Source organism: Scyliorhinus canicula, chromosome 18 (genome assembly GCF_902713615.1).
Source record: "Scyliorhinus canicula chromosome 18, sScyCan1.1, whole genome shotgun sequence".
NCBI classification, from domain to species: Eukaryota; Metazoa; Chordata; class Chondrichthyes; order Carcharhiniformes; family Scyliorhinidae; genus Scyliorhinus; species Scyliorhinus canicula.
The window spans coordinates 2,410,472-2,435,251 of record NC_052163.1 but is presented as its reverse complement, the minus strand read 5'-3'; the positions used below and the strand labels follow the sequence as shown (position 1 = coordinate 2,435,251).

Here is a 24,780-nt window from a genome sequence, read left to right as displayed (position 1 = left end):
TAGTACATATATATGAACAGGCAATTGCTCACCTTTTGCTCTGACTTGCTTTACCTTGATGCAGTTTAGCAATTGCTGCTGCAGTCTAGCAATTCACGTTGCCACAATGCGCTGCACGGTCTCCAGTCAATCAGCCAGGCTTTTGGGCTTGAATCATGTCACAAGTTAGCCATTCCATGTTGATCTGTGCACCTCTTTCTCTTCGCTTCTCCTCCTCCTTCCCTGCCTCCCCAAAGCAAAAATCACTGAGACTGATGAAGTTTCGCCCTCTGGTGGGAGGCCAGATAATGATGAAGAAAATTATTTTGTCAGTGGAGAGCTCAGCAAGCAGGTCCCGTCTTTTTATCCAACCTCCAGCCTTCTACTTTGAAAAGAAAGAAGTTCCGAAGCAATACAGTTGGGAAAATCTTGGAAAGAAGGAATTAAGGACCAGTTTTGATGGTTTTGTTAAAGTGTACATGCAAAAATGTGGAATGATTATAGCTGCTTCTGTGCACGTAGTCTCGGTCGGAATTCTCAACTGTTCTGGAGTTGGTAATGTTGTTGCACTTTAGCAAAATGCTCTTCTACTTGTGCTTCCCCAGAAATCCTTTGATGCCCACCCACGGAAGGAAAGCCAGGTCAGACAGTTGGCTTGGGTGGGAGATGGGGTGTGGGTTTCCATCCGCCTAGACTCCACCCTTCGCCTTTACCATGTACATACCTACCAGCACCTACAAGATGTAGACATTGAACCGTATGTCAGCAAAATGTTAGGTGGGTGATCACTATGATTATTCCATATTTTTATATTTTAAAAACAATTCTGAATTTTACTTAAAAGCATTTTTTTCTCCAGTTTTCTACCTCTCTCCCCGAAACACCAGTTGGTATCCCACATCATTCACTTGTTTCCTATGCATATAGATAATTTAGAATAGGTTAAAAGTAAAGGTTTTATCATATTGTATAGAAGTTCAGGAAAATATGCATGTTAGCAGACAGATGGGAGATGAAGTTTATCGAGGAATGGATGTATAGACTCCACGGAAAGACATGGGTGTGGAGGAACAGCAAAATGGGTTTGTGTGGAATTTTTCAAGTGGAAATGCAGATATTTGAAAGACATAGACTGTAGTCAGGGTTAGAAACTATCCTAAAATAAACTGGAAAATTAGAAATGTTGAAAATGCACGCTAGATCATTCGATAAAGAGAGCAAGGGGTTATGATGTAGAGGTCAAGTCTGATCTTTATGGATGCTTACTGACCCGTTGTAAATTTCCAGAATTTTCTGTTTTTCATTGCAAGGAGAGACTGAAGGTACTTTCCTTATTTTCCCTGGTTCAGTGTAGTAATCGAAGGAATTTAGTGGCAAGACAGAACAAACTGGTATTAATAGAAGTTTTTTAAATGAAAGATCTTGATTGTGAATAAGGAAAGACTATCCCCACAAGTTGATGTGCTGCCACCATCGTAAAGTTTTCATCGAGAATGAGGAGAAGCACTGGGAGACAATTTTTATACATGTTTGTTGGAGCATGCAATGCTTTACCTGTAGGAGTGGATGAGGCAGAGACCATTGTGTCGTTGAAAAGAAATAGGAATAAAATGATGAAATAGAGAAAGATCTGATGAGTATTCAATCTGATGTGTTTACCGTGGAAGAGAAGAAGGCACTGTTTTCTCAAATAGGGAATGAACTGTAATTTTTACATATTATGTGTTATAATTTGCTGTATTTGGCGAGGAGGTAACAGATTCTAGTCTACTCCAAAGTAACAATATTTACTTGGACTGACTGGAGTGCTCTATGGAAGGCCGGCAGGAACTTGATGGGCTGCAAGGCCCCATTCTGTGCCTTAATGACTTTATGACTTGATATGTTTACAAAGTGTTTGAAATTTTTTTTTGTTGGTGTTTTTAAGGTACTGGGAAACTTGGTTTCTCTTTTGTGCGAATCACAGCTCTCATGGTATCCTGCAACCGCCTGTGGGTGGGCACAGGCAATGGCGTGATCATCTCCATCCCTCTAACAGAAAGTAAGTGATGGAGTTTACTTTGAGAAAAAGTGATTTACACGTGTGCATCTTTTCTCTTTGTTTCTTTAATGCTGATTAGGGGCCAGCCTCCCCGAACAGGCGCCGGAATGTGGCGACTAGGGGCTTTTCACAGTAACTTCATTGAAGCCTACTTGTGACAATAAGTGATTTTTGTTTCTCAGTTTGCTCTGTGGAACTTGTTTCTAATTGACTTCTTGGGTAATTGATTTAGATTTACCTTTGGGATAATGGGGAGGGAATTTCCCTATTGGGAGTGCAGCAAAGGTTTACCAGACTGATTCCAGGGAGGGGGGGGGACTGTCATATGAGGAGAGATTGACTAGGTTGGGATTGTTCTTGCTGGAGCTTAGAGGAATGAGGGGGGTCTCATAGAGACTCATAAAAGGCCTCCTCCTGCTCCTATATTCTATGTGCGTATTGCCTTGTGCAGTTCTTGCACTCCAAAAGAGCAATATCATTGAGAGAAAGTGCTTCTCTCTGATCAGCAGACCACCTTTTCCACTTTTATTGCAAGACTGTCTGGCTGTTTCCTGGTTATAGTCCCATGCTTGAGCACTGACATCAGCCAGCCCTGAATTCTGCCATTCCCTCTTCGTGGAATGCCTCAAAAGGTGGTGCAGGAAGGTTTTCGTTGCATCCATACTCAGGGAGTGGGCATCACAAGCAGGAGTTGCATTTACTGTCTGGCCCTAATCGGTGACCGGCCTTAAACTGCTGCAGTCTATCTGTCGTGGGTACACCACAGTGCTGTTAGGGAGGAAATTCTGGATTTTAAAGCCAGCAACAATGAAGGAACAGCGATACAATTCCAAGTGTCTGACCTGGAGGAGAATTTGCAGCTGCTTATGCTGTCCTTATCCGTCTAGTTGGTAGATTCACAGATTGGACTATTGCTGTCAAAAAAGACCATCTTGTAGATGGTACACAATTCTGCCATTGTGCGCTGGTGGTGGGTCCTGATACTGCGATATTGTTCTGTTTTATATCTGGTGTATGAAGGAAAGGGGTGAAAATTCAATTTGCGTGCCAAAAGGTCTTGGGTAAACTGGAAGCAAGCGTGCACTCTAGTTTGGACAGATACAATTAATGGGGATTCAGTGCAATGAATCTGGATTCAGAGCAGTGTAGTACTTGTTCAGTGGCTGACTAAGTTGACCTAATAGAGACATACAAAATGATCAGAGGGTTAGATAGGGTGGACAGCGAGAGCCTTCTCCCGCGGATGGAGGTGGCTATCATGAGGGGACATAGCCTTAAATTGAGGGGCAATAGATATAGGACAGAGGTCAGAGGTGGGTTTTTTACGCAAAGAGTGGTGAGGCCGTGGAATGCCCTACCTGCAACAGTAGTGAACTCGCCAACATTGAGGGCATTTAAAAGTTTATTGGATAAGCATATGGATGATAAGGGCATAGTGTAGGTTAGATGGCCTTTAGTTTTTTTTTTCCATGTCGGTGCAACATTGAGGGCCGAAGGACCTGTACTGCGCTGTATCGTTCTATGTTCTATGTTCTATGTTCTAAGTTGTAATTGAGGAGTATTTAGACTAAAAGAACACATTCTCTTGCACTATGCTGAAAATATGAAAGCTTAAATGGAAATTTGTCTGATAAATTCCAAGTATCTGCACTACAAAGTTGGGATAGTCTGCACATGTACAGCCCATGAACATAAACACCACCTTGTTCCCTTCAAATTGTAATTCCTTTCATGGTATTGGGAGGATGCAGAATATGGTATGAGGACAATGTGTAGCAAAAGGAATGGTGTGCTTTTGAGTATTAGTTTTTCTAGTGTGTCACTGCTTGTTACCTCTAAAGAGGGAAAGGTCTTTCAGGGCTTTGAACTTTCCTCGGAATGAGAGACACAATGTAATTTAAGGTGAGGAGGGAAAGTGTAATCAATTCCATACATCCTCGCACAATGGCATATTCTTTAGAACTGGCACCAGTGGGAGCGAAGCAAAGAAAAGGACAGCCATGAATAACAAGGATCCATCTAAGATGTGTACATAATCTGATGTAATCACTCATGTTTTCCCACTCCCCTGAAAGGGAGACCAGCTATTTTGAGCAATGAAACGCATTCCCTCTGCACCTCCAACATATCTACAATTTGCCTCTTCAGTTGAAATCTAGCCCGCAATGTTAGACGCTAAAACATTTCTGCTCAAATTCCTTTTTTTTTTGAGAAACCCTATGGACCCTGTCTGAATCTTCTACTTACCAGCTCTAATCCTGCCCTCTGTCAGGCTTTTTATGGTGATTGTGTGGAATTCAATATCCTGCCTTCTAAGAGCGGGAGGTTGAGAGCAAGTCAGAATGTCTTGTTGGAGATTGTTGTTTTGTGTACACCAATCATAAAGCAGCTCTTAACTGCAAACCTATAAGTGCATGGAGCCTGCAACATTTGAAGGATGAAGATCCTGCGAAGTAAGTAACATTCCTCCTGTGTTTCTACCCTGCATTCTAATTTGGAGTGTTTAAGATTTTACTTGAGTTGGTCTGTTTGCCATTGATGAGCAAGCATGATCCATTATCACTTGTGATGTATACAGCTTTTGGTTTGGCCAATGTCTCTGCTCCTGGACAGCTGGCTTACCAGCCACCCAATGAGAGAACTCCATTTGAATTCCTTGTTTTTGTTTCTTTCTCCCATTTCCCACTTGCAGTGAGGCGATGGTGCCCTTTTCCCTGTGACCCTCCACCCACTTTGCTCAGGTTATCAGGTTTAGTGGATTAGGAAATGTTGACAGAATTCCATTTTATGTGCCACATAACCATTTTATTATTTACAAATAAACATTTTATTTTTAATTAAAAGCTATTAATCTTCACATGGAAATAATGTACAAATGAGTAAGACTGCAGATGGTGTCAATTTGAAATAGACTCAGAAGATACCAGAAATACTCAGCATGTCTGGCAGTAACTGAAGAGAGAAACCAGCAAGGTGAAACTATTCCCATTGTTGGAAGGACGGAGACCCACACGACACCAATTTAAAGTGATGAGTAAAAGAACCAACGTGTCATGAGAATGATTTACGCAGAGAATGGTTTGAATCTGGAATGCAGAGTGTGTGCTAGAGGAGAGTTCAATTATGTGTCAACAAAACATGCTTTGTGCCAAATAATGATTTTTAATCCACTGACTAGAACACTGAACTGAACTTTTAAAAACAGAGACTTTTTGAAAACACAAACTACAATTGTGACCTGAGCTCTCAATAAAGATGGTTACCCAATTTTCATCACTGTACTCTCCACATTACATATACTGTATCTCAAACTTGGTGCGTTACGAAGATTTATCAAGGACAATAGCCTCACAGGAATATCAGTGAGCCACTTATCCTGTCTCCATTAACAATCTGAGATATACAGCAGCACGGTGGCGCAGTGGGTTAGCACTGCAGCCTCACGGCGCCGAGGTCCCAGGTTCGATCCTGGCTCTGAATCACTGTCCATGTGGCGTTTACACATTCTCCCTGGTTTGCGTGGGTTTAGCCCCCACAACCCAAAGATGTGCAGGCTAGGTGGATTGAACACGCTAAATTGGCCCTTAATTGGAAAAAATTAATTGGGTACTCTAAATTTATACTTAAAAAAAAAAAAAAACAATCGGAGATATTAGACCATAAGACATAGGAGCAGAATTAGGCCACTCGCCCCATCCAGTCTGCTCTGCCATTCAATTATGGCTGATATTTTTCTCATCCCCATTCTCCTCCCTTCTCCTGTTAACACCCGACCCCTTATTAATCAAGAACCTATCTATCTCTGCCTTAAAGACACTGTGATTTGGCCTCCACAGCCGTCTGCAGCAAAGAGTTCCACAGATTCACCACCCTCTAGCTGAAGATATTCCTCCTCATCTCTGTTTTACAGGATTGTCCCTTTAGTCTGAAATGGTGTCCTCTGGTTCTAGTTGTTCCTAGAAGTGGAAACATCCTCTCCATGTCCACTCTATCCAGGCCTTGCAGTATCTTGTAAGTTTCAATAAGATCTTCCCTCATCCTTCTAAACTCCAATGAGTACAGACCCAGAGTCCTCAACCGTTCCTCATACGACAAGTTCTTAATTCCAGGGATAATTCTTGTGAACCTCCTCTGGGGCCTTTCCAAGACCAGCACATCCTTCCTTAGATACAGGGCCCAAAACTGCTCACAGTACTCCAAATGGGGTCTGAAGAAGTACATCAGAAGTACATCCCTGGTCTTGTACTAGAGCCCTCTTGACATGAATGCTAACATTGCAATTGCCTTCCCAACTGCCGACTGAACCTGCACATTAACTGTAAGAGAATTGTGATCAAAGAATCCCAAGTCCCTTTGTGCTTCTGATTTCCCCATTTAAAAAATAGTCTATGCTTCCATTCCTCCTTCCAAAGTGCATAACCTCACATTTTTACACATTGTATTCCATCTGTCACTTCTTTGCCCACTCTCCTAGCCTGTCCAAATTCTTCTGCAGCCCCCCTGCTTCCTCAATATTACCTGTACCTCCACATATCTTTGTATCATCTGCAAACCTAGCAACAGTGCCTTCAGTTCCTTCTTCCAGATCATTAATGTATATTGTAAAAAGTTGTGGTCCCAGCACCGACTCCTGAGGCACACCAGTAGTCACCGGCTGCCATCCTGAAAACGACCCCTTTATCCCCACTCTCTGCCTTCTGCCAGTCAGCCAATCCTCTATCCATGCCAGGATCTTACCCTGAACACCATGGGCTCTGAACTTACTTAACAGTCTCCTACGTGGCACCTTGTCAATGGCCTTCTGGAAATCTAAATAAATCACGTCCACTGGTTCTCCTTTGTCTAACTTCCTTGTTACTTCCTCAAAGAACTCTAACAGATTTGTCAGACATGACCTCCCCTTAACAAAGCCGTGCTGACTCAGCCCTATTTTACCATCCACTTCCAAGAGCTTCGCGTTCTCATCTTTAACAGTGGACTCTAAAATCTTCCCAATGATCAAAGTCAGGCTAACCGGCCTATAATTTCCCGTCTTCTGCCTCCCTTTTTAAACAGCGGCGTTACAATAGCCACTTTCAGTTCAACATGGGGGTTCCCAGACATGAATTTATCAAGCTACAATGGGAATATGCCAAATCCAATCAACTGAACAATAGGCCACTGGCAGAGAAAGATAATTTACAGACATGAACTGATAAAGTTACAAGTGGGAATGCACTAGTGATGACCATGTTCAAATCAATGGATCCAGGGGAACAACCAAATCAGCCATCTACACCTTTCAATCCGTGTGCAGCACGGTAGCATTGTGGATAGCACAATCGCTTCACAGCTCCAGGGTCCCAGGATCGATTCCGGCTTGGGTCACTGTCTGTGCGGAGTCTGCACGTTCTCCCTGTGTGTGCGTGGGTTTCCTCCGGGTGCTCCGGTTTCCTCCCACAGTCCAAAGATGTGCAGGTTAGGTGGATTGGCCATGATAAATTGCCCTTAGTGTTGGGTGGGGTTACTGGGTTGTGGGGATAGGGTGGAGGTGTTAACCTTGGGTAGGGTGCTCTTTCCAGGAGCCGGTGCAGACTCGATGGGCCGAATGGCCTCCTTCTGCACTGTAAATTCTATGTAACCTATGTAATCCAAAATATCAGGGTCACCAAAGGAAAGTCACAAGAACTTCGAATTCAGCCTGAAGCCAGTCGAATCACCAAACTACAGACTGTATATCCCTTTTATTTGTTTGGACTCTTAAATTGAAAAATAACCCCCCCCCCCCCCCCCCCCCCCCCTCAACCCTGTCATCTATTGGTGTGCATGTGTGAACTTCAAATGTGTGATAACCTTTACCCCCTTGTTAATCAAGAATCTATCCAGCTCTGCTTTAAAAATATTCAAAGACTCTGCCTCCACTATCTTTTGAGGAAGAGAGTTTCAGAGAATCATGACCCTCCGAGAAAATATTTCCCTTCATCTCTGTCTTAAATGTGCAACCCCTTATTTTTAAACAGTAACTCCCTAATTCTCGATTCTCTCACAAGAGGAAATATCCTCTTCACATCCACCCTGTCAATACCCTTCAGGATCTTAAAGGTTTTGATCAAATCGCCTCTTACTCTTCTAAAGTCCAGTGGATATACAGAAACATACATTGGAAATAGAAGCAGAAGGAGGCATTCGGCCCTTTAAGCCTCCTCCGTCATTCATTGTGATCATGTTCGATATCCCTCAATTCCTTTAGCTGCAGGGGGCAAAAGCTATATGTAATTCCTTCTTGAAATTGCACAACATTTTGGCCTCAACTCTTTTCTGTGGTAGTGAATTCCACAGATTCACCACTCTCTGGGTGAAGAAAATGCTCCTCACCTCAGTCCTAAAAGGATTATCCTTTATCCTCAAACTATGACCCTAGTTCTGGACTACCCACCATTGGGAACATTCTTTCTGAATCTACCCTGTCTAATCCTGTTAGAATTTTGTAGAGATAGATAGAATATAGAATATTACAGCATGTACAGGCCCTTCGGCCCTCGATGTTGTGCCAACCAGTGAAACCACACTAAAGCCCATCTACACTATTCCCTTATCATCCATATGTTTATCCAATGACCATTTAAATGCCCTTAATGTTGGCGAGTCCACTACTGTTGCAGGCAGGGCATTCCACGCCCTTACTACTCTCTGAGTAAAGAATCTACCTCTGACATCTGTCCTTTATCTATCTCCCCTCAATTTAAAGCTATGTCCCCTCATGCTAGCCATCACCATCCGAGGAAAAAGGCTCTCGCTGTTCACCCTATCTAATCCTCTGATCATCTTGTATGCCTCAATTAAGTCACCTCTTAACCTTCTTCTCTCTAACGAAAACACCTCAAGTCCCTCAGCCTTTCCTCGTAAGATCTTCCCTCCATACCAGGCAACATCCTGGTAAATCTCCTCGGCATCCTTTCCAATGCTTCCACATCCTTCCAATAATGCGGCGACCAGAACTGCACGCAATACTCCAAATGCGGCCGCACCAGAGTTTTATACAGCTGCAACATGACCTCATGGCTCCGAAACTCAATCCGTCTACCAATAAAAGCTAACACACCATACGCCTTCTTAACAACCCTATCAACCTGGGTGGCAACTTTCAGGGATCTATGTACATGGACACCGAGGTCTGTCTGCTCATCCACACTAACAAGAATCTTACCATTAGCCCAGTATTCTGTATTCCTGTTACTCCTTCCAAAATGAATCACCTCACACTTTTCTGCGTTAAACTCCATTTGCTACCTCTCAGCCCAACTCTGCAGCTTATCTATGTCCCTTTGTAACCTGCAACATCCTTCCGCACTGTCCACAACTCCACCGACTTTAGTATCATCTGCAAATTTACTCACCCATCCTTCTACGCCCTCCTGCAGGTCATTTATAAAAATTACAAACAGCAGTGGCCCCAAAACAGATCCTTGTGGTACACCACTAGTAACTGAACTCCAGGCTGAACATTTCCCATCAACCACCACCCTCTGTCTTCTTACAGCTAACCAATTTCTGATCCAAACTGCTAAATCACCCTGAATCCCATGCCTCCGTATTTTCTGCAATAGCCTACCGTGGGGAACCTTATCAAACGCTTTACTGAAATCCATATACACCACATCAACTGCTTTACCCTCGTCCACCTGTTTGGTCACCTTCTCAAAGAACTCAATAAGGTTTGTGAGGCACAAAACCGTGTTGACTATCCCTAATCAAATTATTCCTTTCTAGATGATTATAAATCCTATCTCTTATTAACCTTTCCAAGACTTTGCCCACAACAGAAGTAAGGCTCACTGGTCTATAGTTACTGGGGTTGTCTCTACTCCCCTTCTTGTAAGTTTCTATGAGATCCCCCCTCACTCTATTAAACTCCAATGAATATAATCCTAACCGACTCAATCTCTCCTCATATGACAGTCCCGCCACCCCAGGAATCAGCCTGGTAAACCTGCTCTGAACTCCCTCCATAGCAAAAACATCCTTCCTCAGATAAGGACACCAAAACTGCCCACAATACTCCAGGTGTGGCCTCACCAATGTCCTTCACAATTGCAGAATAACATCTCTATTCCTATACTCAAATCCTCTCGTTATGAAGGCAGTATGCCATTTACCTTCTTTACTGTCTGCTTACCTGCGCACTTACTATCACTGACTAATGCATGGGGACACCACTGTCTCGCTGAGGAACCACCTCTTTCAATTTACGCCCATTCAAATAATAATCTACCTTCCTTGTTTTCACTACGAAAATGGATAACCTCACATTATACTGCATCTGCCATGCTTATGCACACTCACTCAGCTTGTTCAAATCCCGTTGAAGCATCATTGCATCCTCCTCAAAGCTCACCCTCCCACCCAATTTTGTTTCATCTGCAAATTAGGAGATTATACATTTAGTTCCCTCAAATCATTAATATATAATGTGACAGGTGGGGTCCTAGCACAGATCCTTGTGGTACCCCACTAGTCACTACCTGCCAATCTGAAAAAGACCCACTTATTCAGTTCAAAGACGTGCAGGTTAGGTGGATTGGCCATGCTAAATTGCCCTTAGTGTTCAAAAGGTTAGATAGGGTTATTGGGTTAGAGGGATAGGGTGGAAGTGAGGCCTTAAATGGGTTGGTGCAGTCTCGATGGGCCAAATGCCGCCCTCCTGCACTATATGTTCTATTCCATTTATATTTTTGCTTCCTGTCTGCTAACGTATTGTCACAAGTAGGCTTCAATGAAGTTACTGTGAAAAGCCCCCAGGCGCCGGAATGTGGTGACTAGGGGCTTTTCACAGTAACTTCATTGAAGCCTACTCGTGACAATAAGCGATTTTTCACCTTTTTCAACCAGCTTTCTATCCATTTTGAGCCTAAGCCTAACCTCCCAAACCTGTCCTCATTACCCAACCTGCCCATTCCTGGCATTGGTCTAGTCAATCTTCTTTGAGCTGCTTCTAACACATTTACATCTTTCCTTGAATAAGGAGACAAATATAATACTGTGCGCGCTACTCCAGATGTGGTCACATTAGTGCCTTGTACATCTGAAGCATAACCTCCCTACTTTTGTAATCCATTTCCCTCATAATAAACAATAACATTCTATTCGCTTTCCCAATTATTTGCTGTACCTGTATATTAGCTTTAGTGATTCACACACTAGGGCATCCCGATTCCTCTGCACGTCAAAGTTCTGAAATCTATCACCATTTAGATACTTTTTTAATTCTTCCTGCCAAAATGGACAATTTCACATTTTTCAATATTATACTCCATTCGCCAGACTTTTTCCCACTCACATAATGTATCTATAATCCCTTTGTAACCTGCTTGCATTCTATTCACACTTTCCTACCTATCTTTGTGTCATCAGCAAATTTAGCAACCCAGTCCCTTCATCCAAGTCATTTATATAAATTGTAAAACGTTGAGGCCACGGTACTGTTCCTGTGGCACAACACTCATCACGTCCTGCCAACCAGAAAAAGACCCATTTATGCCAACTCTGTTTCCTGGTAGCCAGCCAATCTTCAATCCATGCCAATATGTTACTCCCTACACTTTTGTTTTACACAATAACCTTTGACATGGCATCTTATCAAATGCCTTCTGGAAATCTAAGTACAGTATATCCACCAGTTTCCCTTTATCCGCTGCACATGTGATCGGTCAAAGAAATCCAATAAATTGGTCAAACATGATTTCCCTTTCACTGTACCATATTGACTCTGCCTGATTGCCTTGAATCTTTTCAAGTACCCTGCTATAACGTCTTGAATAGCAGCTTCTAACATTTTCCCAACGGCAGATATACGGCTAAGTGGCCTATAGTTTCCTGCTTTCCATCTCCCTCCCTTTTTTGAATAAAGGAGTTACATTTGCAATCTTCCAATCTAATGGAACCTTTCTCAAATCTAGGGAATTTTGGAAAATTAAAACCAGTGCACTTCTCATTAGCCACTTCTTTACTTTAGGGTGAGGTTCATCTGGACCAGGGGATTTGTCAGCCCGCAGACCCAACAATTTGCTCAATACCACTTCCCTGATGATTGTATTTTTCCTGAGTTCCTCCCTCCCTTCCATTTCCTGATTTGCAACTATTTCTGGGATGTTACTGGTGTCCTGTATAATGAAGACTGATGCAAAATACCTGTTTAATTCATCCGCCATAATCTTGCTTTCCATGACCAATTTCCCAGACACACTTTCTCCAGGACCAATACTTAGACCTGTTAAGCACAATAAAGCTAACCTCTTTCTTTGTTAAGCACAAGAAAACCTGTCTAGTTAGAACCCATAGAATTCCTACAGTGCAGAAGGAGGCTATTTGGCCCATTGAATCTGCATTGATCCTATGAAAGAGCATTCTACCTAACTGCTATCTTTATTTCCACTCAAACATCGAAACCATCTCAAATCACAATGCACTTTTAAATACAGTTAGCAGACTCAGGAATACTGGCTGTAACTAAATGTCTTGGACACACAACTTTGAGATACAGAGATCTTTTGAGACATCTTGAAAGAAAGAGACCTGACTTGCTGTCAGAATAATGCAGAATCTATGGCTGTATTTATTCAGAAACCTTCTCAGCTCCTCTTCCAGTCAAAAACGAATCCTGAAAACCTCAACACCTGACTGCTTCAATCCCTAGCTCCTCCCATTAACTGCTACATCTCACTAAGCTGAACACAATGTCTCTAATTATCTACTCCCCAGGGAACCCTCTTAATGTAAAATAAAAGTCCATTAGCCCAAATGTTTATGGTGCTTTAATTCTACCCCTGGTTCTAAAAAGCCTGGCTGTCTTTCAAACCAGGATTTTTAAAAACATGGCTGCAGCAGTCACACACACTAACCCAGACTCTTAACCCTGACTGTGCCAAATAATATATCTGACATTTCTGCATTCATCACAATAAGCATTGAAGAGAGAAATTTGCAGGGCTACAGGGAGGTGGGAGTGGATTAGATAATTTGTTCTTGCAGAGAGCCAGCACAGTCATGACCGTGCTGTAACCATTCTGTAGTTAATTTCTCTTCTACATTTGGTTTGGTTCTTTCCCTGCCTTGCTCAAGAACTGTTACATCTCTAAGTACTCTCAGTTCCGACAAAAGGTAATCTACCCAAAATATTTCTCCGCAGATGCTGCCAGAGCTGCTGATTATGTCCACAGTTTTCTCTTTATATCACAAAAGAATGATATTTGGTTTCAGAAACCTGGGAGGAGATGATGCCATTACTCTTCTCTCAACCTGACAACATATTCACCAGATTCAGTGAGGTTGAAGTTTTAGTGACATTGTTACTTTTCCAAATAGACTGAGCAGCCATTCTGAAGCAGTAATCTAGAGCTTGCTAAAGATTGCGTTGCAGCCCAGTCTTTGCATTGGAATAAGACTGGCATAGTTGCCTGTTGGTGAACTAGTGTGCACTATCTTAATTCTCTGTTACATTCAGGTCTTTAACCCAGTCAGTCGGAATGTATTGTGCTGCATGGATTTGATGTAGTTTTGTTGGGGCTGGAAGCAATTGTTGTTTTGAATGAACCTTCCAGCTCCTCCAGCTACCATGACCACAGTTTGTTTAACATCTTTGAAAGGTTTTTGTGACAACAGATTCTGTTCTTGCACTGTCTATACATTTTAAAAGAAAACTACAGGTTTGAGATTCAAGAGTAGTCGGTTCTTATTAATTCTTTTCCTCTACTGTCATACTTGTCCACTCCCCCTTTGCCACCTCTTCTCACTATAGCTGTAGTCCTTCACCAGGGACGGTTACTGGGTCTGAGGGGTAAGTGCAGATCAAACCATCGGAATCTTTCTCTTTCAGGCCGCTTTAGCCAGTCAAGGCAGTTTATAGCCAACTTTTATTTATAATGTTTGCCCTCCTGTTTTTATTTCTCTCTTTGTCTTAATGTTTATCCTGATGCTGGTCACTGCAATGCGGCAGTATGTATGTTTGCTGGATGGTCACAATAGCCTAAGTACCCAATGTTCCCTCCCTCAGCTCTGAGGGACCTTTCATTTTGTCTTGAGGACTGTCATTTCCATGTCTCCTCACTGAAGCTGTGCAAACACTGCTGCCTGTGTTTCATTTCTTTATCTGTAATGACTCTCTGTTCCATTTACTAATGTTAAAAAAAGGACCCATGTGGCCATAGGTATGGAGAATGTGTCTAATGTTCAGCCTTTTCATCAAAATTTAACCCAGTTGTGAAAGAATAGGGTTGGTATTTTTCTGTTCGGAACAAGAACCAAGTTTTTTTGCAGCTAAACCCACATAATCTTTCATAGAATTTACAGTACAGATGGAGGCCACACAGCCCATCGAGTCTGCACCGGCCCTTGGAAAGAGCATCCTACCCAAGCCCACACCTCCACCCCAATATCATAACCCAGTACCACCATCTAACCAACACATAACCTGTGTTATACAACCAATAACATTGAAGTTGGATACTTGCAGTCTGATTATTTTCAGACTGACTGGGACAGTGAACCTGATTTTAACTCTATGCAGATGGATGGGCTTTGAATGGGTTAAAATTGGGCCCTTTATTTCAGCATTCAACCTGCCTTTTTACATGTATTTTTATATATGAGAAAAGGAAGTTGGATTCCGACCCTTGAATCACATGACTAAAGTGCTGACCATTTTCTGTCATCATGCAAGCAGGAACTGCCCGCCTCTGGGAGCAGTTGAATAGTAACGCTCTCCATGGGCACGTTCATCCAGAGTACTAATGTGTCTGTTGAAAATCTACCTCAAATGTTTATTTTGCCTCGATATTTTATATTTGGAAGCCAAATTCCTACTGTTGCACAGCTTTTAGTGAGTCAGTAAAACTGGGGTATCATGCTGCGCATCATTCTGCCCTCCTCACACCCCAGAACCTAGTTCTGAATCCAGCCTAAAAAGAAATTATGCTGTTTGAAAGTTTGTGGAGTCTGGTCTAATTTTAATGCATTCGGCCGGGACAATTTGAAATAGAGAGGGTGTGGTGGAGGTGCTATAGGATTGCCTAGTCCAACATGTGACAAAGATGCACTAGTTCAGCAGGAATTCTCTGAGGTGTGGGTTAACACTTCGAAACCAGTTTGTTTTTTTAGGCTAATCTACACAAACCTGGGCAAAAAGAGAGCTTTCCTTTCTCAGCAAAGGTACACCTTGCCTTGAAAATACAGAACAATTTGTCCCCAGTGTGATTAGATTAGATTCCTGGCAGAACACTGAGTCTTCTGTTCAACACTACAAACAGCATTTGTTTCAAATGTGGAACTGAGTAGGTCAGGATGGTGGAGTTAATACTGTAGAACGTTGCAAGCTTCTAAACAGGTTAACCAGTTAATGGGTTGAAGCTTCATAAATTAGCTTGCACAGGATAAACTTGGCCTGTTCAAACTGGCTAAATGGGTGCTCATTGTAAATGGATTTGAGTTTTTCACATGCTTTGTGAAATTTGCAGTGTGGAAGGTTAATACCTATAGTCCATGGGTTAGAACTTACAGCTGGGATAGGAAGTCTGATATAACTACTATACTTCTGAGATGATGTAGAAGCTTACCCATCAACTGATTGCTGTACAATTGTAACCACTGTGCATAGTTTAAACCTCCGTCTACTTGACTGCAAAATTACTCATTTAAAACTTTAATTTTAATAAAGTACTTTTAAAGTTAGAGACCAGTTTATAAAATAAAACTTCACAAAGCATTTTTAGTGAAGTTTTACTGCTACCACTATTTAAATCTCATGGATCTGAATCCAATGATATTTACTGCAAATATTCCAGTAAATGTAATTTTCTTAATGTCACAGCTCCAGTATCATCAGAATTTTCATAGACAGGAGAGAAGTGGCAGATTAGCATTAAGCACACTCCATTACCCATGTTCGCCTGACATAGTCCCGAACCGAGCATGCTCCGTCAATTTATTTTACCCCAATCTTTCCTGAACTGGCACGGTCTTCCTAAAGTTACTTTAACACCTTTTCCATTTTGCTTCAGCTTCAGCCAACACTGCCATGCTAGAGGCTGTCTTTTTTTGTATATATGTAATGATTTTCTCCAGGAATCTTCTCAGTTTGTCACTGAACTAGTTGTCATTTACCACGTGCTCTCTTTCTCCAGCCAATAAGGCACCAGGGGGAACAGGAAACCGTCCCGGAAATGTCATCCGTGTCTATGGCGATGAAAACAGTGACAAGATCACCCCTGGCACATTTATACCGTACTGCTCTATGGCACATGCTCAGCTATGTTTCCACGGACACCGGGATGCTGTGAAGTTCTTTGTAGCCGTTCCAGGTGAGCAGTTTGAGAGCAGCCTTTACCCCCACAGGAAACATGCTCCCGAAACTAGATTCTTTATTGAATTTCTGGTGGGAATTACACTCAGGGACATGATGATTGGCAAATCTAATTCTTATTTATGAAGTCATGTTTGTTATATTTGATTAAGAAAAATACTTTTATTTAAAACCTGAACGGTGTTGCAAAATTCTTTCCCGTGGTTATGTTAGGTGACCAGTAATGTAAAGACATGGACAATAAATACAGATTTTGACAGTATTGCTCACATTCTGTGAATACGTTTTGTGAATACAAATAAATCACTGTGCACAGCAACGTCTCAGATGCAATAGTTAATCTGTTTTTCTTGGAGTTGATTGAGGGAGGAATGTTGGCCAGGACCCATTGGGACAGAACTTCCTTCTGCTGAAGAGTATCATGGGATCGTTAGTATCCACCTATACTACTGAAACAGCCAGATGGGGCTTCGGTTTAATGTTTTATCTGAAAAATAGCACCTCTGACAATGAGAGCTCTCACTACTACATGGAAATTTCAGTCCAAATTGTGTGCTTATGTTCTGGAGTTGTACATATTGAATATGTTAGCAACTTAGTTAAGCTAACTATTGAATTAAACTGATATTTCTTTGTGAATTAACGTATTCTCCTTTAACCGTATCAAATTTTTTAGCGTGGCCAATCAGCCTACCCTGCACATCTTTGGGTTGTGGGGGTGAGAGCCACGCAGACACGGGGAGAATGTGCAAACTCCATGCAGGCAGTGATCCGGGATCAAACCTGGGTCCTTGAGACCATGAGGCAGCAGTGCTAACCACTGCGTTCACCATGCCGCCCAATTTTTAACCACTCCTTTGACCTTTCTTCCTGTTAAGACACCCTGGGTTAGTACACGGTCAATTCTAGCCCGCTTGACCCAGAGTCACAACACAACTGAATTAACCAACAATTCTTCAAAAAATACCCAAGTCTTTGACCTTGGGCTGCCCAATAATTACAGTCACCAGGTTTGTGATTGCAAACACAATTACGTTTTATTTGTAACAAAAATTGTAATGAGATATGCAGCAAATACAACTGGTTAATTATTATCTAATTCCCCACTTTATTTATTCCCCCCCCCCCCCCCCCCCAACTCACTCTCTCTATCTCCAATATATATGTTATATACATATTATACACACAAGACAGACAAACAGAGAAGGAAAGGGGTAAAAAATCATAAGTTAAAAGGAAAGAAAGCGTCCTTGTTTCAGATGGTGATTTCTCGCACCTTCCTCTTCAAACTTTGCTTTCAGTCTGAGGTTTTACTGTAGATTAATTCAGGTCTCTGTAGTTTCAGAATACAGCACTCACAGCCTTTCTGGAGAGAACACAGAGGAGAGAGCGAGAGTCCTTGTCCCTGTGCTTTCAGAAGCCAAACTATGCTCCTTGGGACCCCACTGGGATAGGATCCAATCACCACCTGTTACCGGACAAAGTACGGCTTTTTGTCCAATTCATTGGCCACCAATCAATCAATCAAACCGAGTCCTTCCTCACCCCACCCTGCTCTCTGGTGTCGAAACATCTGAAGCTCCTGTTCAGACTAGCAGAGTGTTTTCTCCTGTAACTTCAGAATTCTCGTTCTCCCTGCTGCTTGACTTAAAGATACATGTCCCTTAATAACTCATGGATCAAAAATTATAACAGCGCAAAAGATAAAACAATGGGGAAATCAGGGAACTAACAGGAAGGACCCTTGCATTCTCAAGTTCAATATTTTCATTCCAGATATACCAGAGCTGGAGGTCTAAAAACTACTTTTATCCTGTGCTGCTGTAAAGGAGTGATTAGATTCCTGCTGAAACTGGTGGTGAAATGTGGCCACATTGTGCCTTTTACTTTAGAAGAATATTGTTGTTAACGGTAGCAGGACATCCTGTTCAGAGGAATTGCGTTCAGGCCCCAGTCTCACTTTAGATTGGATTTTTGCCACAATCTATGTGCTAATGTTTTGTGTGTGCCTTGTTGAAGCAGAATACTCCAGCTCTACAGGACTGTTTTTCTGGTGAAGCATGTCTCCCTACCAATCAGTCAATCAGGACTGAGCCAGTGCAGGTTTCCACTGCACTCCTGCTGACAGTTATTACATAGAAGAAGAATGTAGGATTGATGCGTCTTTGAAAAACAAAAGTGATCTTTGCTGGTGTTGAAATATTTTAAACCTTGTTTGGTCGTGCTCTAGGTATACCGTTTGGTGATGTTGAATACCCGTTTGAAAAATTGGGAGCTTCTGTATCAGATGGATCCAGCCAACAGCCAGTGAGATCGGTGCTGGTTATGAGTGGTGGCGAGGGATACATTGACTTCAGGATGGGTGAGGATATTGCATATTTACTGCTTAATATAAATATGAACTTCATTATGGGAAATGTTCCATTTGTCTCCCGTACCTTAATTGAAGAGCGGAGTTCTATTGTCTATTCCCCATTTAGTACACTTTACTAGGCTGGGGAAGGGGGTATTCCAGGTATTAACAGGGAAAGGTGGGTAGGTAGAAATTTTTTTTTGAAATGTTTTTAATTGAGTTTTCATATTTTATATCCAACAAATTACAAATTATTAGATAAAAAGAAAAAAAAACACGCAAAAATTGACATGTATATTTACAGGTAAGCATCTTCATAGTAACAACTGTGGCCGCCCCCTTTAGCCGGCATACATATTTTACATTCCCCAATATGGCCGAGGCACATGTTTATAGGCAATTATTTACAGTTTGGTTTTGGGCCTTAGCTTGCCATCAAACCCCCATAACGAACCCGTAGCCCTCTTCCCCCCCCCCCTGGCTATCTTCCCTCGATTCCCGTCCATTTTCCCCTGATTCTTGGCCATCCGACTATTCTTCCTCTTGTTCGTTGGCCACAAACAGGTCCCGGAACAATTGCATGAATGGCTCCCACGTTCTGTGGAAGCCGTTGTCTGACCCTCGGATGGCGAATTTGATTTTCTCCATTTGAAGAGATTCCGAGAGGTCGGACAGCCAGTCTGCAGCTCTGGGCGGTGCTGCTGACCGCCAGCCAAACAGGATTCTATGGCGGGCGATCAGGGAGGCAAAGGCAAGGGCGTCCGCCCTCCTTCCCAGGAATAGATCTGGCTGGTCTGAAACCCCGAAAGACCGCCACTATCGGGCATGGCTCCACCCTCACCCCCACCACTTTGGACATAGCCTCGAAGAAGGCTGTCCAGTACTCCACAAGTCTGGGGCAAGACCAGAACATGTGGGCGTGGTAGGCCGGGCCTCTTTGGCACCGTTCACATCTGTCCTCCACCTCCGGGAAGAACCTACTCATACGGTTTCTTGTTAAGTGGGCTCTATGTACCACTTTTAGTTGCATCAGGCTGAGCCTTGCGCACGTGGAGGTGGAGTTGACCCTATGCAGTGCTTCGCTCCAGAGTCCCCACCCTATCTCAATCCCCAGGTCATCCTCCCATTTCATTCTTGTTGCGTCCAGTACGGTGTTGACCCTTTCTACCAGTCGGTCATACATGTCGCTACAGTTCCCTTTCTCTAGGATACTTGCGTCCAGTAGGTCTTCCAGTAGTGTCTGTCGTGGCGGTTGTGGGTACGTCCTTGTCTCCTTTCGTAAGAAGTTTTTGAGCTGCAGGTACCGTAGCTCGTTCCCCCCGGCTAGCCGAAATTTCTCTGTCAGTTCGTCCAGTGTTGCGATCCTGTCGTCCATGTATAGGTCCCTGACTGTCAGTGTCCCCCCGTCCTGCTTCCACCTTTTGAAGGTGGCGTCAGTCAGTGCTGGTGTGAACCTATGGTTGTTGCAGATGGGAGCCTTGTCCGACATTTTGGTCAGGCCAAATTGCTGCCGCAGTTGGTTGCTGCCGTGGCGAGGGCCCGGAGGGAGGTCCCCATGCAGGAGGCCTCCTCCGCACGCACCCACTCGGCTTCTGGCTCCTGGATCCATCCCCTTACTCGCTCGGCTGTTGCCGCCCAGTGGTAGAATTGTAGGTTCGGGAGGGCTAGCCCCCCCCCCCCCCCCTGGATTTTGTTTTTTGTAGGACCTTCTTTGGGATCCTAGCATTTTTAACCCCCCCCCCCCCCCCCCCCCCCCACCCCCCATACGAACGCCATGACAAGTTTGTCCAGCACTTTGAAAAAGGCCTTGGGGATGTAGATCGGAATGGATCTAAACGGGAAGAGGAACCTGGGCAGTACGTTCATTTTGATCATCTGGACTCTCCCCGCGAGGGAGAGTGGGAGTGTGTTCCATCTTTGCAGGTCCATTTTTACTTCCTCCGTCAGGCTGGTGAGGTTCCATTTGTGGATCCCTTTCCAGTCATGGGCTATTTGGATCCCCAGGTAGCGGAAGTGGGTAGGTAGAAATAAAACTGTTCAGGAGCGATGTTAGGAAGAACTTCTTCACTCAAAGGGTGGTGGAAGTTTGGAACTCTCTGCGGGAACAGTTGTTAATTTTAAATCTGAGATAGAATTTCTGTTATGCAAGGATATTAAAGGGTGTACCCAAGCCAGGTATATGGAGTTGGGTCACAGTGTTCCTTTGGCAGGTGGGGTATTGGCTTCCTTTGGCATTCGCCAGTGCTATCCTGAGAAGCTGTACCCTGTATGGGTTCCAAATCAATACACTCCATTTATTTTTTAAAAAGCAATGAGACATCTGCGCTGAATGTTTCTCATCTCAAACTCACTATCTAAGAATGGTGGAAACAGATTGAGTGGTAACTTTCCACAGGGAATTGGATATCTACTCGAAGGGGAAATATTTTGTATGGCTGTGTGGAAAGAGCAGCGTGGGTGGGTGGAACTAATCCGAGGGTTAGTACTGGTACAAATAAAATTACTGAATGGTCGGCTTCTGTGCAGTAGGATGAACAATATCTTCTTGTTATCTTCATACGTCATGAAATGTGTTGTTCCCTTTAGGTGATGAGAGTGAAGAGACCGAGGAGCTCAGGGAGACTCTACAGATTCAGCCTTCACTGGCCAAAGCAGAGAGAAGTCACTTAATTGTGTGGCAGGTCATGTTCAACGATGATTGAATTATACAACTTCACGACAGAATGACTGAGTTACACGAAAACCTTGCATGTTGTTTTATTTTGGTTTATTTTTGTTTAATTTCTTCACCGCAGAGTGTTTGAGCAGTTTTTCACCATGGTTCCTCAGTTTGCATGGTGAGTTCAGAGCAGGCGGTCAGCTTCTCTGAGCTGCTCTTCTGTCCTCGTCCTTTTTATAGGGTTATCCTACTGTTAAAAGACAGCGCTTGCTGAGCATAGTCACTTCACTTCAAAGAACATAGGCTGCCTTAGTAAAACAACAGGTGTTAGTTCTTAAGGGTTATTATGCTAACACTATTCTAAAGAACTAATTTGTATTTGCAATGATTATAAAGAAAGCTATTTATTTCTGTGTGGGTGTTATCACGGTTACCAAAGGATATTAACCCGGAGTAGCACTCGTGTCAAATGATTGGTAGGGAGAGGGGGGAGAAAACAGTCCATCAGTCAGTCTTGTTTTAGAGCCTTGTGGTGTTTAGGGGAATATCATCCGGTTCAGTTTTCTTTCTTGCAATTTATTGTAGAAAACTCTGGACAGTTTTGACAGGGAACATTAACAACCTGTACTGCACCTCAGAATCATTTTATACACTACTAAAATGTCTTCTTTTCTCTAACAGAAGTGCTTTAATTATATTGACAGTTTTGTTGAGAAAGGAACATTTGCGTCTCTCTAAGCATATTTTAAAAAAAATACAAATTTTATGGTCTGTATTTTTTTTGTAAGTTGACCTCTTTAGACACTTTATCTTGTATTTTAATTGCTCTGTAATTTGAAAACTGAATGCTCCGGCGTTGAATTGCTCTCTGTTGAAACCCAAGGCTTCATTATGGTGAGCTTGAATAGCTCATATTCCAGTGTAGCCATTTCAGTATTTATTACCTATTATTAATGAACCTTTGTGGTTCAGAATGTAACTTTGTACAAGAAAAATATATATATGTAAACAAAGAAGGCTGGTGTTTTCCTGATTGTGTTTCTGCAGCTCTGAACTAATTTGTGTAATGGGACCTGCGTTCTCACATCATAGAAACTGGAAATGGATTCATTCTGGGCCCCTTGATTTACAATGACTGAATAAATTGCATTTTATTTTTATTCGGTCAAGTTTCCTGCAATTGTTTTTTTTTACCTTTTAGCAATCTAAATTGGTGATGTTATCAATTTTATAGTGAAGCCAGACAAATAATCTCCCTCAAAACCATTTCAACACCCTAAACCTTGCCTCCCATCCAAAAGCAGCACTTTAAAATGCCCTCTTCTTGGTAATCAGTGTTGATGTGCATTCCCTCTCTGTATTGTGTTATCTGGGGAATTGGTTGGAATACTGCGCATTGCCCTTGGATACTTGATTGAAGGACATTTTTATGGACAATATAGGCCCAAGGAAGATGACTTCCGGGGCAGTATGAAACTAACCCTCAATGGTACCAGGTAATAGATCTCTCAAATTCAGCAATATTAGGCAGTGTGTCACTGTGAAACAGAAATGTTCATGTCATCGTGAATTAACAGGTGACACCCACCTCTCCAGGTCAGTAGTATCACTATTGTTGGAGTGCTGTAGTGAATTGGAGTTTTAAAGAACATTGTTGGGACAGAGTTGAAGGGTGCTTCTACACTCCGACTAGCTGTCATAATTAAGCATTTCATTTCTTCAGCACAAAGATATTTCCAGCTTGATTGCAGAAGTGCCTATCTGCCTCTAATGTTAGAACTTTCACCTCTGAACTAGAACTTCATGGATTTCCACCCAAATCCAGGGACTTCAGCATATAGCATAGAACCATAGAATTCCTACAGTGCAGATGGTGGTGATTCGGCCCATCGAGTCTGCACCGATCGTCTGAAAGAGCATCCTACCTAGGCCCAATCCCCTGCCCTATCCCTATAACCCCACCTAACCTACACACTGCTAGACACTGAGGGGCAATTTATCATGGTCAGCCCACCTAACCTGCACATCTTTGAACTGTGGGAGGAAACCGGAGCACCCGGAGGAAACCCACGCAGACATGGGGAGAACATGCAGACTCCGCACAGTTACCCAAGGCCAGAATTAAACCCGGGTCCCTGGTGCTGTGAGGCAGCAGTGCTAACCACTGTGCCACTATGATACCTCTAGATCATCTAGACCAGTGCATCTCAAACTATCTGATGTGGGGGACCGGCAGTTTTTTTTTTCAATGTGCCAGGGACCGGTGAGCGAAACAAGCCAATCCAGGATTACTGTCTCTTTCTTTTCTGGAAACACTCCAAGTACCGGCAGACGATGGCTCGAGTACCGGCACCGGTACGCGTACCACACTTTGAGAAGCACTGATCTAGATTACACGTAATCTATAGTGAGACTGTAGTGTAAAGGGAATACTGCCCTTTGATAAAAGCTAAACTGAAACCCTGATGTTTCAGGTGGATGGTAAAGATTCCATGCCACTATTGGTAGAAGAGTCGGGGACTCTCCTAGGGTCCCAGGCCACCATTTCTCCGACAACCAGCTGCATCAAAAACCAACTAACAGACCATTGGTGTAGATACAAGCAGCAGCCATTTTGTACACAGCACGAACATGCAAGCTAATAAAAAATTAAATGGATTTAGTGGCTGGAGTTTCTCAACACTGATGGGCTCTTCCAGCACTGCTGATGTGAATGAAGATTTGAATGGCTTGCCAGCCCTGTCACAGCCAACATTTCAGAGTTCTGATGATAGACCATCAATGTAAAACATTAACTGTGGTTCTCCTTTCACAAATGCAGCCTGACCTGCTGAGTGTTTCCATCATTTTGTTCTGTATAAAGCTGATAATGCCGAGTAAAGCTCTCTCTACACTGTTGGGAAGGGTTAGTCAATGTACACCCTAATTTTTTTTGTGAACATATTGTTGATTGACCGTTAACCTGAGTTGCAGTACAGCTGTCTGACCACAATGTGGTGGTGTTGTACAGGACTGAAACGTGCCTGTTGCCCCATATACAGCGAGTTGACTTTACAGCAAACTTCTTGGTCATATTGGTGGCAGAGGGGGTGGCGTCTGGGGAGTGTAAAATGCCTCCATTAATGTACAGGTAAATCCTGCTAACGGAAACAGTGGGCTCAAAGTCTAGTCCTTTTTATCGGATAAAAGGAATTCCTGGGAACAGGGTTTGTGGATCATCAGCGTAACCAGAAACCATCAGTATTTGCAGCATGCCCTGTATTATGTCTGAACAGGCTTGTAAGGGAAATGTGGCAGCTGATGGTGAAATCCACTTGAGGGGCTGAATCTTGTGCCTGTGTATCTGTCCTCAAAATTGAAGACATTGGAAAAGCTTTTACAGAGTTTTGTTCTGGTGGATGAGTAATTCTGAACAC

At 42.9% G+C, this 24,780-nt stretch overlaps 1 protein-coding gene across 7 annotated transcripts in view; it reads left to right on the top strand.

The window, feature by feature from the left end:
• Positions 1-22,529, top strand: part of LOC119952974 (C-Jun-amino-terminal kinase-interacting protein 4-like) — a 262,841-nt gene extending 240,312 nt beyond the window's left edge. For 5 of the 7 annotated variants that reach the window (XM_038776641.1, XM_038776637.1, XM_038776638.1 and 2 more), the window contains 6 exons: positions 585-756; positions 1,907-2,020; positions 13,794-13,832; positions 16,174-16,350; positions 18,583-18,714; positions 21,292-22,529. In XM_038776641.1, coding sequence (XP_038632569.1) covers positions 585-756; positions 1,907-2,020; positions 13,794-13,832; positions 16,174-16,350; positions 18,583-18,714; positions 21,292-21,407 — 750 coding nt within the window. In that variant the 3' untranslated portion in view covers positions 21,408-22,529. The remainder of the gene's footprint in view (positions 1-584; positions 757-1,906; positions 2,021-13,793; positions 13,833-16,173; positions 16,351-18,582; positions 18,715-21,291) is intronic. The other 2 variants (XM_038776640.1, XM_038776639.1) reach the window with 1 other exon arrangement.
• The last annotated feature ends 2,251 nt before the right edge of the window (positions 22,530-24,780 follow it).